General features: G+C 39.8%; 1 protein-coding gene across 1 annotated transcript in view; it reads right to left on the bottom strand.

The window, feature by feature from the left end:
- Nucleotides 1–16448, bottom strand: part of Cntnap4 (contactin associated protein-like 4) — a 223873-nt gene extending 207425 nt beyond the window's left edge. The window contains exon 1 of the mRNA XM_013013005.1: nt 16364–16448. Within this exon, the coding sequence (XP_012868459.1) occupies nt 16364–16448 (85 nt within the window). The remainder of the gene's footprint in view (nt 1–16363) is intronic.
- Nucleotides 16449–18066: the final 1618 nt, after the last annotated feature.

Here is an 18066-nt window from a genome sequence, read left to right as displayed (position 1 = left end):
CCTGAGCAATAAGGAAAGATCTCTACTTCAAAAACACAAAGAATGGAATAAAGAAGGAACTTGAATTGTCTTGTTTCCACAAGGTGTCATGATTTACCATTCCAAGATTAGCCATTTACTGAACCAAAAATCCCACCTAGTATTTTGTCTAGCACACACATACACATATACCAAAAAAAAAAAGATTTGATGACAGACATTTCTTTTCAACACAATCTCATTCGACACAACCTCATTTGTTCTAAGCAAATAGCTATACAACTGTGAGTAGATACTTCGTAGATATTTTGTAAGCACACAGTTACAAGAGTTCACTTAAAATTGTATTATACAAATTATTATGATTCATTTTAGAATAAATTAATTAATGCACTATACAATCACTTCCTCCAACTCCTTTTTTTAATGTACATAATAAGTATACCTGTAAAAATACAAGGGGGAAAATCTAGAAAGTAGCACATAAATGGTGTTAAAGAGAATCTTAGTAAAGTCATCACCATCGTTTTATTCAATAAGGAAAATATGTAAAGGTATGGTGTATTGCTTGTGAGCAGCAAGAAGAGGTATTAATCGCCTCAGAAATAGCTATCAAGTGATCTGGGCTAGACTTGCAGGGGTCGACAGTCAAAGAAAATGTGAGGCACAAAATGCCCTGAGAACTTGTGATATTTTTTCTTTTTTAGGAAGAGGTCAGAGTTAATGAGAAACACCATTCAGAAGCCTATTAGCTATCTCACAAAACTATCTGCTTTCCAGGAGCCTGCTCTAGGCACGGGGGCTGCTTTAGCTTGGGAAACTCTGTGCACAGTCACAATGATAACTCAAAGAATTTCTTTTTACTTCTGTCTTTTTCTTGTCTGTTTTTTTTTTTTTTGGTTTGTGTTTGCTTTTGTTTTCAGATAGTTTGAACTTACTAGGCAAGTGTTCCCTCACCAGAGCCTTGACTCCAGCCCCTCCTACTCTGGTTATTTTTGAGATAAAGGCCATTGCTTTGGAGCCTGGGCTGCACTGAATCCTCATTCTTCTATTTTCATTTCCCACAGTGGCTGGATTGGCAGGCAGGAACTACCATACCCACAGCTTGCTGGTAGGATGGTGTCCCAGAAACATTCCCCACTCCACCCCCAGGCTGGCCTGGCCTGAATCTCCCCCATTTCATCCTCCTTTGTATTTGGGATGAACAGTGCAAACGCCCCATTCCTGGCTATTGGTTGAAACGGAGTTCCACAAGCTTTGTGTCTGATCTAGCCTCAAACAGAAATCCTCCTCATCTCTACCTCCCAAGTGGCTAGGATTATAGGTGGGAGCCACTGGCACCTGGTTCTTTTCTTTTTGCTGTGCGCTAAAGAGACATGGTTTTCCCTGATTACAGAAAAGAAGAAAAGTATTGACTAACACTAGAATGTTTTCTTGAAATGGTGAAATGTTTCTCAAAAAGATAAGGAACATTTAAAAAAAGAAAAGAAAGATAGGGAAATGGGAGAGGCCAGGGGACAATGAAACTCAACACCCAGAGCAGAAAGGTAAGAGATGCACCTCATCGGTGTGCTTCCTGACTTCTAGGGAAAGCACTAAGCTGATCGGTACAAGAGGAAAGCCAAATTCACAGCCGTCCATCGGAGGCCTCAGGCCAGACGGACACGCGTAAGGAAGGTGGGGGGCGTTGTCCGGGGTTGGACAGGCCCCCGGACAACTGGCAAGCCCGCTGAGGAGTGAAGGCCCCGCCTGGCAGGTGACAGATGCACTCGTGAGCTCTGCCAAACGTGACCATCCGACCCACGGCCGCTGGTTCACACGCGCGCACAAATGATGCTGCTGGAAAACACACCAAACCATCTTTCAGGGCCATCCATTCTTGAGCAGAGAAAAAAAAATGACTTTCTCCTTCCAGAAGAAATCTAGATTTCTTTTATCTTTTTTTTCCTTTTTGACAAGGCAAAAAAAAAAAAAATCAAGCAATGACCTTGAACCGTGGGTGACACTGACGTTTGTAAATGGCAGAAAATCACCAGACTCCTAAGGGAGCCGTGTACCTACTAGAAGAAGATATGGGGTTAGACTAAGGGAATTCACAGAAGAAATCGATGAACAGCCAACTGGTTCAAAATAGAGGAATGTTCAAATAAGAGCATAAGCATCTGATGAGCTATTATGAACCCTTTATAAAGAGACAAATATAAAGACTATTGAGCCACGGGAGACGCTCACTGGAAAGGCTGGATGACATTCAATAATAGATGGGCAACACCTGCCCCAGAGTGGAGGGCCTGGGATACATTTTGGCTTCGACAAATTTTAAATGGACTTGTGAAAAGTTATTTGGAATGATGATGATTGATTTGTTTGATTTGGTTTGATTTGGGGCATAAAATGTATCCCCAGGAACGAAAGAGACATAAATGTAAACTCTGAGGTTGATGGCGTAGGAAGTAGGAAAATGACAAAGAAAAATAAACGTCATGATCAACTTTTGGGGAGGGGTAGTGAGGGGGTGGGGAGAGCACGCACCAGTCAGTATCATAAAGGAGGAAGTAATTTGAAGGGGATAAAACAAGACTTGTGAGAGTTTCTATGGGAATGTTGGCAATACATAGAGATGATTTTTAACAAAGGGCAGTAAATTATCATCCTATGAATCTCTTAGGCTCTGGGGATGAGTTATTTGAAAGAGAATAATGTGCTCAAAGGAAATTACTTGCTTCAAAGACATAAAACTATTGTGAAATGATAGAAAGGCATGGTGGGGGGGAGGGGGAGAATCCTGGCCACACACATCTCCAAAGGATATCAGAGACTCTTGGGTAGAGGGTGCTAGAGAGCACTGGTACAGATCAAAGGGCCGGAGAGTAGCAGGGGGGTGGGAAGTGGAAACAATAGTAGTACCCATCACAATCAGTTAATTGATTTCCTCTAAATTCTTTCCTGAGACAACAAGTCCTAGCACAGGGGTTCAAATAGCCCAAATTTCCACCCCACACCCATTCCACACACACCCCCAAAAACTCCAACTCCTTTCTACAGGTTACAAAATACCTGGCAGGGTACTCGGCCGGTTTTGCTTCTGCCCTCTACAAACTCTCCCCCTGCCCTATATTCAGGGACAGACTCCCTTTGGACACCGGTGTCAGGCAGCTAGGCCTGTGTAGCAAGTACTTCCAGCTGAGTCGCTTCCACTGTAACACGTTGTGGATTCACAGTACTCAAGGCCATGAGTCCCAAGACCCCTGCTCTTGGTTCTTCCTCTCTCGGTAGCTTTGGCAGCACCTTCCAGATTTCAGTCTCCTGGTTTGTAAAAGAGAATCCTTAATACCAGCTGCCTCACAGGTTCAAGCAAGATGGTAATGAAGAAACCTACCCTCCACGACCCCCCACACTCCACAGAGCACGACGTAAGAGGAGGATTTGTCATCACTGATGTCAGCCCATGTCGGCAGGTGTGCAAATTTCGGAACTCTAATTCCAGCCATAAAAGCCACAAATGTGTGTCACACGAGGAAGAAATATGAGAGGCAATCTAAAAAGAAAAGCGGTGGGGGTTTTAATAAGAAAAATTATAACCGAAGAACATGTGGGCAAATAAAAGTGGGAAATAAAAAGTTCAGATCCAAAAAAAATTTTTTTCATGAAGGCTCATATATATCTATATCGATCGATCTATCTATCTATATCTATAGCTATCTATCTATATCACCCAAAGCCATGAAACAAAATGACTTGTGGATGTTTGTAGACAAAGTAGCAGCTAGTAAGGTGCAAGGACACCTTTGATGAAGTTAACGATGGAGGAGCGGGGGTTGTGGAGAGAGGAGGAGTTCTTTTTTTGTACTTTCCATAAAGGAGAAAGGTTTTCCCAACCTGAAAATGTAAAATAAAGGTCAGTGCAGAGAAGCTGAGATTGAAGGTGGATGCAGGCATGGAAATTGTGGAAAGTGCTTTGTGTACCAAGTCTATACTGGAAGGCACAAGCAATATGGTGGTGCTACCAAGATGGCAGCACACACAACCGACGTGGAAGGGGACAGACTTGTCTTCTCTTTATCTTATGATAGCAGTGTTTTCGTTTTTGTTTTTGTTTTTTTTGCTGTTTTCCCATCCATTCAATTTGGAACCCTCAATTTCAAATGGTTCAAGGTACCTGGGTATGGGTGGTACATGTCTGCAATCCCAGCTACTGACTCAGGAGGCTAAAATCTGAGGATTGTGGTCCATAGCCTGCTGGGGCAGGAAAGTCTATGAGACTTCTGCTTCCAATTAAGCAGCAAAAAGCTGGAAGTGAAGATGTGGCTCAAGTAGTTGAATCCAGCCTTGAGTGAAAACAACTAGGGAGAGAAGTAAGAGTGCAAGGCGCCGGGTTCAAGACCCAGTACCAGAAAAAAATGAAGTTTAATCTAGTGACTGGTCAAACTTTTGTCATAAATCAAAAAGATGAGGTGTTGGGAGTTTAGCCCAGTGGAAGAATGGTTGGCTGGCAAGTCCAAGGCCCTATATTCGGTCCTCAGCTCTAATAAATAAACAAATGAACAAACAAACAAATAAATAAATAATGAGGTGTTGGGGGAAATAAAAAAGATGTGGTATAGGGGAAGAGAGAGCAAAAGACTATATAAAAATAGATCAGCCAACATACCTTCTAACAAATTATGACAGGCAGAATCAATTGCCCAACCTAGCCAAATGACATATAATACAGAAAAATTCAGAGTCATACTTTTTTGTTGTTGGTGGTGGTCATGGGGCTTGAACTCTAGGTTTGGACACTATCCCTGAGCTCTTCAGCTCAAGGCAAGTGCTCTACCACTTGAGCCACAGTGCCACTTCCGGTTTTCTGGTGGTTCATTAGGGATCAGAGTCTCAAGGACTTTCCTGCCAGGGCTGGCTTTGAACCGTGATCCTCAGATCTCAGCCTCCTGAGTAGCTAGGATGACAGGTGTGAGCCACCAGCACCCAGCCAGAGTCCCACTTTTAAAAGGGAAACACAAAAGAATGGTCAGCTAAACAAAAGTGACTTGTTTAATAGTGAACATACCGCATCCTCTTCCAATGTGATGGCCCCATCTCTCCTGATACTGGCGTGACAATTGGAAAGCAAAATATGAACCTTGCATGTGTCTTTTGTTGGGAAAAAAATAGCTTTGCTTTCCAAAGAGTGAACAGTTTTATAAAGATCTGAGCAGGATCGGGTTGAGCATAGAAGTGGGGCTGGGTCTACTGTGTATGGAGGAAGGCAGGGAGGCTGTGTTGGGCTTCCCAGGGGAGTTTGGGGGACACCGAATGAGGGTGATCCTGGCAAAGACAACCACACAGGTAAAGGCCAAGAGAGGGAGCTAGAACCAGAGCCCTATTTTCCAGCAGAGAAACCAGTGGGACTCAGACAGAATAGGAAGGTAGGCAAGGGCCAGGCGGGTAAGAAGACCACGTATTGCTATGCTCCTGAGCCTGAACTTCACATTGAAAAAGCACCTAGTGCTGAGATTTATCTGTGAGACGTAACTAGTTTTAAATAATCATCATAACAACCTGCACGTTGATTAAACCTACCGGTGTATTATGTCAGGCTCATCTGAAGAATACGCTGAGAGGTGTAGGCAGTGGCAGATACGGTTGCGTGACACGGAGAGGAAGGAAAAGAAATCGCAAGGCCCAGTGAGGACAGGAAGGAGGACCAGCTGCCTCACCAGCCCTATCAGCCAAATCAAGCCTGGCACTAGCTGGCATGGCAGATGTCACAGCCAGCTCCTCCCCAGCTCCAGGAAAACGAAAGACAGAAATGATCGCAGGAGGTTTGATTTTGCTCACTCAGAAAAACAGAGAACTTTCTGGCATCTTCTCTAGAGAATGCATCCATGATTAATGACACAACAATACTTACCGCCTTCATGCTAATCTATTTCATGTTGCAATTACACACACACACACACATTTATATAAAGCCATACCATGGACAAGCAACATAGCAGAGCTTCCAAAAGAAATGAATATGATCATTTACAAGGTAAGCCAGTAAAAAAGAAAAAGGAAGGAAGGAAGGAAAAGGAAGGAAAGGAATTTAGTCTCAGTTTTACATGTTAAGCAGAGCAAATGATTGCAAGCATAATTTGACTTTTAGTATACCAAATATCCTATACCATACTTTTATTAGCCTGCTTTTCTGCCATCACGCTGTATTTGATTATGAAATGTTTCATTTCAGCATTTGCTGTTTTGTGGTCAAGGGTGCTATGGATTTAAGAAACCAAAGGTTATCTTCAGAAAGTGGTCTGTGCTTTCTTAAATGTAGCCTGCCTCTGTCTACCAAGTTGTCTCAATATTTCGTTTTTAAAAGAAAAATGACTCCATCTTATGACACTTAAGAAGTGAAGTTATGATGTTTTAGGCGCATGAAAGTTTTCTTACCAAAACTATATAATACTATATAATACAGTCTACAGTGCTACAATGTGACACTTCAAATAAGCGAAGAGATCATACACAGCATGAAACAAAAGGACCTAATTGAGTAGCTTTATAACCTTGCCCAGAATTCCCTCACCACTAATTTAGACAGAATTGCTTTTATTTTAGCAATGTTCTTTTAATTAAGTCCTAAACATCTAAAACATGGCAAATGTAAATATGTATTATAAATCCTTAATTATGTGGATCAGCAAGCATTCATGCAGTTCCCTGCCTTGGAGATAGGTTCTCTTTTTGTTGTGGTTGTTGTTTGTTTCAAATCAGCCAAAATTGAGAGATAAAAGTGAATGATGTGAGGAATGTTAAACTTCGTTCATTGTGACTTTCTCTTGGTACCAGTATCGTTTTTACCATGTTGTGTTTTGAGAGCTAAATTATGCTTCCATTTGCCTTCAGGCTTTAGAGCCAGAATCTATCCTGCCATTTCTAACCTTCAGCATTCAGGAATTGATGAGAAGTTCTTGCAAAGGTTCATGACCCTGCTGTTGTCAGAGAAAATAAAGAACTCTGAGACAGCATGGGGGCAATATTGTTTTTTATGTTTGGGGTGAATGTAAACTTTGGGTTCCTAAAGTCATCCTGCTCATGTTTTAATCCTACCCATTGTGGGGCGGAGGGGGGGATTGTTTTGTTATTCAGGTGTGGTCTTTCGTTAGTTATACAAATTAAATTGTATGTGCTTATGAGACATCTGATGACATGTGAACGCATATACACACTGTACAATTTTCACACCAGAGAAAAACTTATCTAGCTCCACAAACTGTTGGAAAACTGTACTGGAAGTGATTCTGATATGGAAAGCAAAATAAAAAGCAAACCTTCTTCTCTAACCCAATACTACTTCCTTTGAAATGCACCACCAAGAACAATGCCTCCCAATTCCCCTAACAATAAATGTATATACATGTATGTACATGATATATATGTATATATTGTTAGGGGAAATAGATATAAATATTGTATGTATATTATATATAGCCCATTCCTCAGTTTCCACCCCAAATATCCTCTTCTATATGTGCACACACATGATCACACATACACACAGTAATAATTTTCTCTCAGCAACTCAGTTCCCTTCAAGGCAATTTTCAATTTAACTTCTTCCTTTTGCTGTGCCATCTACTGATTGACAGACTTTAAAAGACAACGAAGTCTGGAAGAAGATTAGTTAGGTAAGTGATAGACAGATAGATACAGGATAGATAATAAGTAGATGATGATACATAGACAGATAAAGAGAAAGAAGGAAGGAAGAAAGAAAGGAAGAAAGGAAGGAAGGAAGAAAGAAAGAAAGAAAGAATAAAGAAAGAAGGAAAGAAAGAAAGAAAAAAGAAAGAAAGATATGCAGTCATTTAGAGCAAAGTAGCCTAGAAATTTCACTTTCTCATGCTATCCAGGAAAACTCTATTTTTCTGGTAAATAACTGGTTTATAATGATGGGAAAATGAGATCTTTCATTGGCCAAGACAATCAAATGTCTGGCCAAGGTCATCCATCCTGGCTACCACCAAGTCTGAGGTTTATCTAATTCCCAGAGAAGAGTATTGGCATCCTTACTTTAAAGGGCAGTTTTTAAAAGTTTGTGTGTATTATAACTGCAGTGTAAGTCAAGTAATAAAATTACAGGTTATCATTAGCCTAAAATGATTTAGGAAGAGAAGTGACTCTGTGTATTTACATACTGCTTCTGAACAAATATCAACCTATAACCCTATTTGCAAGCACCATAACTACCAGTAGTGGGGGAGGAGAGAAAATAGTAACAGAAACAAATATGTCTTTTATGATTTACATTCTATCTTATTCTAAAGCATGGCTACGTAATGAGAAGTACTTAATAAAAAAAAAGTAATTAGCACTCTAGCTATGATACACATCATACCATTTTCCCTTGGTAATTTAAAAAAACCTTAAGAGATAAATTTTATCACTACTCTATTAAGTACTTATGGCATTAAAATTTTTTTATAGTTCCTAATTTTTGAACTACTCAAAATGTCAAGTGTGTGCAGGCTTCACTCACTTTTCCAATTATTACATTGGAATGACTCATTAACTGTAACATAAACAGGCTCAATTTTACCTCCTGTTATGCTGTGTCCCCATTTTATTGCCAGAGTACCATTTTTGCCATGAACCATGATGAAAACATTTATTGCAGGGGCAGGGAGGAGGGATTCCACAGCATGCACGTTTCCTCTTCTAACTGCCTCGCACTAATGGGAACATGTCATGGATGTTGCATTGTGCATGCTTTACGATTACACACACTATAACAACGCTCTATTTTTGAGTATGTGCATGCCTTAGTGAAAGACATGTGGGCAAAAACTGACTTCGAAAGTCAACTGAAGCCAGACGTTGGTGGTCCACACGTGTAATTGTAGCCATTCAGGAGCTATTCAGCTCCAAAGATCACAGTTCTAACACAGCCTAGGCAGGAAATCCATGAGATTTTTATCTTTAATTAACCACCAGAAAGCCAGAAGTAGAGGTGTGGCTCAAGTAGTAGAGTGCCAGCCTGTGGACCAAATAGCATTCTGGAAAGTCTAAAATTAAATAGATTGAAAATAAGGAAAGCCAGTTCTGGAAGTCAAATAAATATAAACACATACATTAAACATATATGTATGTTATATATTTATCTTATAGATAACATAGATGGAGATATATAAACTATGGATAACTAGTGGAAGCACACAGTCACCCAGCCATAGCCTTAGAACTCACTGAAGAAATTTAAATGTTGAAATGTAATATCAAAACAGTGAGGACGACCATCCAGTGGCACCCCTCTTCATGACCTCTATCTTCTTTGGAAGTGTAATTTATAGGAACTTAGAACTATGGGTAGATTGTTCTTTCTCAAGACATTTTTAAACTTTATTTTTAAAGAAACTCTAATCTTTTAAAATAAAATGTTCATCTTAAAGGCAGATGAACTCATTTAGAATATCTCATTCATTTGGGGAGTCTGTTTTTCCCAAGAAAGACTTTCAAAGGGCTAGGAATATAGCTCCAAATACTTTAGCGGTAGAGAGCTTGCCTAGCATGAGCAAGGCCCTGGATTCAGTCAGCAATGGCACTGTGGGGGAGAACACAGACTTTCAGAAACAATAGCATTTATTTTATTTCTTTCTGAGATTTTTCCTTCTTAAAGTGAATGAAGTCCGACCAAGCATTCAACATGATCATTCGCGACGTGCTGTGGAAAACCTTTATGGTAACGAGTATTTCTAAAAGTTTTGTATTAAAATTTCCATTAAAATGATCATGCATATTTTCTGAATTCACACCATCACAAACACACAATATGGTTCATTCTACCTCATCAAGGTGGTTAATTCATTTAAAAAAAAAAAAAAAAACCTCTTTTTGAAGCACATACTGTATGATGAGCCAACCTTTTTCTATCAGACTACTTAACTTGAAAAACAGCAATGATTCTGGATAAATAAACAAGTTAGTGAGGCCAAAATTCTCAAATCAGTAAAAATGGGAGAAAACAACCAATTGAACCAATCACTAAAATACAAAGCCACTGGAAAAAAAAATCAGATTAACAAATCAGAATATTTACTAGAACTAGTCAGCTACTGATATGACCATGGGTGCCAGTCTTTATATAACAATGTTAGGTACGTTTTTCTTATTATTCTTACTATTTTCAGGGGCTGGACTATTCTGTGAAGTTGCAATCAATAATAAGGAAAGGAAAAGGTTTTACAAAACGAAGAGTGAAGGATTTCTTAGATTATGTCGAACTAATTGGCAAACTAAAAGGTCAAATAATTCATTAGTTGACCACAGGTAGTGCCCAATATTGATTCATATGAGATAAAAGAGATGTGAATTCTAAACATAGTCTCAACGGGAGAAAAATGGGTCTTTGTACGGCTAAGTCAGATGGATATTTTAATGCACCAGCAAATCAAAAGCTGGGTAATATTACCAGCCCTGTTCACCATAGGAGGCCCAATGGTCAGACTCACAGATCCATTTTCCTGATGCCCAGACTAAGTTCAGTTCCAGTAGGTTCCATGAGGCTGTCCCTAGGTGAAGTATGATCAGTATATTAGGGCTTTGATAAGACTCAGAACTCTTCATTTAGAGTAGAACCATTAAAAGTTCATTTTTCAAAGTAAATATTTTGAATAATAGTTATTGGACAGCTATCATCTATCTATCTATCGTTTATCTAGCTAATCTGCTTCCAGACTTGGTTGCCTTTGAAAATCTGTCCATCAATAGATGACAGAGCAAAAGGAAGAAGTTAAATTGAAAAATGATCTTTAAGGGAACTGAGTTGCTGAGAGAAAATTATTACTGCGTGTGTGAGCATGTGTGCACACTTGTGAGTGCATATATAGATGATATTTGGGGTAGGAACTGAGGACTAGACTATATATAATATATGATATTTATATATATTCCCCTAACAATATGTCCATAGGTAACATATACTTCTTCAATAAGTATTGATATTTATTTATGAATAATATTTATATGAAAAATATTTTTAATATCCATTTACTTTGAATTCCAGTGGAATTTCCATGACGATGAGTTATTGACAGTTATTTAGAGAATACAGTTCTGCAGTGAAGCTCATTGAGATGAAACCTTGCATGTGTCATCTGTACAAAATGGGGGGGTGGAGGATGAAGTTGAACATTTATAGACCAATGCAGCTATTAATTTTTGACAACTCAGCATGGTAAACTGAAATGCTTTTTCCTAAATTGGCAGCACAGATAAAGAAGTGTACTCCATATATGTGAAAAAGGAACTTGAAAATTGAGGGGCTGGGTGCGGTTGGGAGAAATGGGGGGAGAAGGAGGAAAGGGATGACACCAGTCAAGGTGCATTGTACCCATAAACTAACAAGTTAAACTGAAACTACTTAATGATAATGCTATCAAAATGATGAAAAAAATATGCTCTATCATATTTTAAATCACTTTTCAAGACGCTGTAAATAGTGTAGTGTAAATAAAATGAAGCCAGTGATCAGTTCTTAGAAATCAAAAGTAAGTACAATTCCAAATGAACAAGACATTTACATACAAATTAATTATACTGGCATGAGAAAGTAAAAAGCACTTGCTTAATTATTGTGAATTCTCACTGGGTTGTGCTTAAATGAAAATCTATTTTTTAATTTGTTCTAGAAAGCTTGCCAATTTCAGTACTTTTTGGAAAGTGCTACTTTAAAAATCATAGAAATAAGAACCCTTTTCAAACAAGAACCTTCTGTCTTAGAACCAATTTGATTCCAAATTTGTTTCTGATTGGTGTGAGGTAGAATATTTTGCAGTCGTGACAATATAAAGTGAACAGCCAAATTTTCACTCTAATATCTAAGATATAATCACTTACATACTTTCTTTCACACTGTAGCTTAATAGGATTAGTGAGATGAAACAAGCCTTCTGGCAACCAACATTCTACAACCTGACCAATAATGTGTGTCCACTGAAATAAGATTTTTGAACAATAAAGTCATTAGGGAAAAAAATACATAAGGGAGATGACAAGTTGAAGGTTTCTCCCATTACTAGTTCTGGAAATATTACTATTGCCTTCAATTCCATAGCTTTACAGGGGTATAGGTGCATGCTAAATAATGAAGACAAAATTTTATCATGGTAGTATAAGTTATACACTCCTTTGCCTTGTCATTCTACTATATTATATTACATATGATTTAACTCAGAGGTCAAATGAACTTGTCTATAAAAGGACCAGACAAAAAGAGTATTATATAGGTATTTATCTAACAAGAATGGAAACAAAATGTTAGCAATACCTTTTTGTAAAAAATAATATTTAAGTGCAAATTTTGCTTATTGTCAAGTTCTATGAATAAGATGGGTGGCAAAAATGTGAATTTCACATCATTATTTTATGTCATGAAGAATTAGGTTTCCTTTCCAATTTTTTTCAGCTAAAGCTGGTAAGAACCATTCCTAGTTTATAAACCAACAAAAAGAGGTACCAAGCCAGATTGGGCTTATGAGACATACTTTCCCCATGATCTAAATGCATTATCTTGAAAGTAATGCTACACAAGTCTATCAATCTATTTTCATTTTTAAAAAGCCAACTTAATCTTGATATAAGCATAGACAGACTGTATCAAGAGATTGTTTATATGTGATATGAATTGGGAGACTAATTTCAGAAGTCAGTGATAATGCTTATCACTTTAAGAAATCAACATCATACCAAGTATCATGTGGAAATGGTGTCTGTTATTTTATGGGCTAGATTATCCCAAAGTGAAAGAACACCATTCTCAGAAAAGATGGATTCCATCAGTGAGGAGATGCATGGAACCATTGCTCTACACGCACGAGTCACGTCCCATACCATATTTACATCAAAAGCCAGCCACTCGGTGTCACCTTACAGGATTTCATTATCATGACACTACTACTATATTCTAGCTTTTTTTTTCTCCATAACTGAAGTACATTTGAGGGAGAGAAAAGACACAAAAGAAGCTTCTAGAAAGGAATACAAGATGGAGTGTTTATCATGGAAGGCTCTACACCCAGGTATCCACTTACTCCAGCAGTTACTTTCATTTATTACTGATATTATCCTATGCTTTGGTATCCTGGGGTAGATGTAAGATATGTCCTTTAGATCCATTATAGAAAATGAAGGACACAGTGAGAAACTAACATTTAATTAAAGGCATTGGCACGCCACTTAGTGGGCATTAATTAAGACTCGGCATGCCCTCCAGCCTGTGAGCTCCAAGAGCAAACCCAAAAGCCAAGCTCTGGCCAGCCTCGCCCTCATCACTGTGGAGAGCAGACCTGCCTTGTCCATAGCTTCATAATCACCACCCTACGTCCTTAAGAAGCAGCATCAAGTCAAGAAATGTCTTCCCATTTTAGAGGATGTCTCTTCACTGGAAGAGAAGAAGCCAGCAAGACATGGCATAGCTCCTCAAAGAGCAAGCCTTCTACAAGGATTTTTCCCCAGATCCCTCCATCTTTAACTAATAAACTCATTTTGACTGGGACAGAGAGAAGAAAGAAGAAGGAGGAAAAAAATCTTTAAAACCACTTCAGTGCTAGTTCACTGCTCTTGAAATGTCAAATGGGACAAAGAGGGACCATTCAACACAAATCATCTTAAGACACATAAGCTCTGATCAGGGCAGATTCAAACACACAGGTCTGGTAGTTGGCACATACTTATGTGCCTATGTAACACAGACACACATATGTGTGCACATGTGTGTGTGTGTGTTTATAGATTGTGCCTAATGTGAAATTTGTCTCAGCTGATTAATTGGATCAATTCATGTTCAAATTAAAGTATATCTACTGTCAGGTTTGCAATCCTATGAAAAACTGGTAGCCAAGAGCAACTCAGTGGATGACAGAGTCCCTTCTTAAAAATGAGTGGTAAATAAAGAGAAAAGGGTCTTTGTATTCACCTGAGAGTCAGGCCTTTGATTTGTTTATATTCAGTTCTTCCTGAGTTTAATATTGGTATTCGACATCAATTCACTTTGTATTAATATATAGTCTTTTCTGGGAGATTATTGGGTTGTTATATTATTGTAACACATTAAAATGCTTATGTTAAAATGCTCATCCTCTTGCATTTACCAGCCTTGCTCATAAACATTTATGCTCTTCAAAAAGAAAAAGCACAAAACACGTGACACACTCTCTATTGACAAGCGGAACTTTATCCTTCTAAAGAGTAAATATTTCCTAAGCATTGAGGAACAAAATAAAAATTAGGAACTAAAACAGTCCCTTCTAAATCTCCAACTGCAAATCCTTGTCAACACATTCACAAGAAACTACTAAATGCAACATTTCTTAACAACAGTCACTTAATGACATTTTTTTTTTGATCCTTGAAGAACCGGCCAACTCTTAAAACGTATGCCCAACCAAGATCTCTACCTTGAATGTTTAAAGGCTTCTGATCATTTTTTTTGAGTCTATAGGTTTGCTAAGTATATCCAAGGTTTCTGAAATCATTGAACAACTTCCTCGAAACAAATTAAAGCTGGATGAATAGAAGAAGAATGAAAATGCCAAGTGTGAGAGACAGCCAGAACCAGAGAGGTATGAATAGTATACAAAACTCAAATTTCAACAGCTCCCCTTTTCCTTGATCATGAAGATACATGACTAGAAAAAAAGCTATTCAATGGAGATCTGAGTGCTACATTTTCCATGGGACTTCTAGAAAATAAATAAGCACAAACAACCTGTCACTCAATTCATCAATATATGCAGCCTGGTGATGCACGGTGTGTTAAAAGAGACACGGCTAGGCCGGTGTGAATGAAGTCCCTTGCAAAGGAAGGACACTCCTGGCAATCCGCTTCACATCCCTACAGTGACCTCTAGTGCTTCCTTCTCAGCTGAACTTCAGCTGCTGGGAGAGGCAATACTTAAAGCCTTGGATACAAAAAGGAAAAACTTTGCATGTGTATGGCTGCGTTTGCTGTTGCTTGTTGGTTTGTTTTGCTGCAGCGCTGGTCAGAGGATACCATTTTAGCAGCAGCCCAAGATTTGGTGCAGGAAAAGTTAGGCACATTTCAACTGACTTCCAGGATTACCACATATCCAATTTCAAATGGCCCTGGAGTAAAGTTCTCTCCTTGAAGAAGAATAGATTATAGAGACACCCTGAAGTTAAATGAACTCCTACGAATGAACCCACAACACACCGCAGTCACGCAGTGAGAACAGGCATTTAGCCTGTCACGGTGAGTATAAAATTCTTCCCACGGCAGAGCCCCTTCACCTAACTTAAAACTAAGGCTCCCTAGCCAATGTCTAGTTCCTGTTTCCTTCTCCTAAAACTAAAATCTGGCCCATCCAGCAGCCATATAAATTGAGGCCCAATCGGACAGCAGAGCTGTTCTTATGAAATGCAGACACGCTTCTGCTTTGGAACCTGACGATGAAATAAAAAGTTTAATTTGCCCAGATTGTTTATTATTCACTGTGGAGGGGGAGACGAGGAAGGGGGGGATTCTCCCATTTAGACAATGAAAGCCAGATAGAACTTTTAAAACTTTGTCTATGGCTCAAAGGAGCCTCTCAAGTTATTTGGGGAGATACTTGAAATTGGACATCAGATGCTAACCAATATTCTCTGAATCCATGAACTCAGAATGATTCAATCACAAGCAAATTCATGAGATCAAAAATTCAACCCTGAAAGAATACTGCTATGGAATAAATCAACCTGGATGTCTTTCCTTCAAATCTGCTACAGGAACCTGCCCCTCTTCTACGAGTATTCAAAGTGCTTTTCTAGGCTTTGAGGACACGGCTCTTGATGCCAGAGGTCTGTCTCTAGCAGCTCAGCCTGCTCGTGACGTCTGCAGCATGCCTCGGTTATTAGCCTGAAATCATCTGAATCGAGCAGCAGCTCCTCGCCTGCCACATTGCAAACTTCAGAAATCTAAGCTAATGCAGCATACATTCCAATCAAATTCAGTAATCCTACAAGAAAGGAAGCAAATGAAGACATTCACAGGCAAGTCCCTGGTTAAGATGCTAATTTTAATGTTTTACTAGAACTTGAGCATTCCCAATGAATATTCAAAGACAAGAGAGAGTCACATTGTGCTCCTAGACAGAAAGAAAGATAACACTTGGCATATTTTGCCCAGACCCACAGAAAAAGACAACTGCAAATCCAGTCACATTGGAAAAACACACACACACACACACACACACCAATGTGTGAGTAATATTTCATCTCTAGCAAGAAGCTTTGCATCCATACTACTGGCAAATGATGATCCTTAGGAAAAAAACAATAACAACAGAATCAAAGTTTTTCCCGGGGACAGCCCCCTCCCCTGCCCCCCTGCAAGTTCTCAATCATCTGCTGCGATACTCACACGAATTCCCAGCCTCTGCTCTGTCCCAGCTCTGAGTCCATAACAAAAGTAGCAACCGGAGGAGGGCTCCGGTGACAGACCCCATGTCCACAGCGACTGAGCCTCCCCAAAAGGGATCTGAGTGGCTCCCCCAAATGCTGGAGTCTATTCTCAGTCGCCCTTCCCAGCTCACACTGGGTCTTCAGTGTCTCTAGGGGTGTGTGTGTGTGTGTGTGTGTGTGTGTGTGTGTGTGTGTGTGTGTGTGTGTGTGTGTGTGTGTGTGTGTGTGTGATCCCCTCTAGTCCCTCCCTCTTTACCTCTCCCTTCTCTCCTTCCCTCCTCCCTCTCTCTCCTCTCCTCCCCCCCTCTCTCTCTCTTCTCTCTAATCTCTCTCTTCTCTCTCCTCTCTCTTCTCTGCTCTGGCTCCTCACTGACAAGCACCCAGCATCTTTAACAAGCCTCCACAGGGCCCAAGCCACGCCCACTCCTCCCGCAGCTAGCCCCGAAATTGACATCCATTGGTCCAGCAAACACACAGCAGCAGCAGCAGCAGCAAAGGCAGCAGCAGCAGCAGCAGCAAAGGCAGCAGCGGGTGCAGAAGCTGGAGGCTCAGCCGCTGAGCTGCGGGGATGAAAGCTGGACCCAAAGCTGCCTCCTGCTCCAGGGCCTGCTCGGGGGGCTTCCTCTCCTCCTCTCCTCCCCTGCCTTCCCCTCCTCTTCTTTCTCCAATAATCCTTAACCCTTCTTTTCCCCTGCTGGAAGGCAAGGCAAGGCAGCGTCTCCTGATTTTCCGGGAGGTCTTGCTTCTCTCTTGCCCTGGCTACCCCCTCCCTGCACAGCAGGTTCAGGTAACCTCGCGTTAGGCTTGAAAACAAAGGCACAAAACAAGACAGAGAGAATTCAGCAGCACTGGTAAATTGTCCTGGAAGAAAATATTTGCTCTTGTTATGGAGGGGGTTTGGTGGTTTTTTTTTTTTCCTGTTTCTATAAAAACTATTCTCTTCTAGCTTCTCTGGCAGCAAGGGTTTTATGATGGAATTCCTCACAAGGGGAACAGAGCTGACACTCGTGGTTAGCAGATATATTTTTTAAAAAAATCAGCTGGTACTAAGTCTCCAAGAAATTAACATTGCTTATTTTAGTTAGCCTGTCCGGATTACAAATCTACACACGCGATGTTTCAGTTAGATTTATCTTGCTGAATGCACCATGCTGTAAACAGTAGCATACTACAATCATATTCTTTAATAGAAATTCCCAAAGGGCCCCAACCAGAGAGTGATGGAATTAGCACACACACACACACACACACACAAAACTGCATCATATACACACACACATATAAAACACATCATGCACACACATATAAAACGCATCATACACACACATATAAAACACATCATACATACACACACCACCACCACCACCACAAAATCCTCATTCCAGTGTCTCCCAGGAGAAAAGAGTAAGAGTGAATTCAGAAGATCAATAACTACAGACAAATCTTTCTTCTAGTAGCTAAACTATGACAAGAATATTAAAACATCTAAATAAGGACATTAAGAAAGGAAGTTAAGATCACATAGTGAGGAGCTTATCACAAAGTATCACAGAAGATGAAGAAACATCAAGACATTTTACTGACAAAGTGCTAGCTTTTGAAGAGATGGGCTCTTGGAGTGAGACCTCGCACGCCTCTTGGAGACAGCAAACTAGAAGAGAC

Source organism: Dipodomys ordii, unplaced genomic scaffold (genome assembly GCF_000151885.1).
Source record: "Dipodomys ordii isolate 6190 unplaced genomic scaffold, Dord_2.0 Scaffold18, whole genome shotgun sequence".
In the NCBI taxonomy this organism is placed as follows: domain Eukaryota; kingdom Metazoa; phylum Chordata; class Mammalia; order Rodentia; family Heteromyidae; genus Dipodomys; species Dipodomys ordii.
The sequence above is the reverse complement of the archived record's forward strand: the minus strand, read 5'-3'. Positions and strand labels throughout refer to the sequence as shown.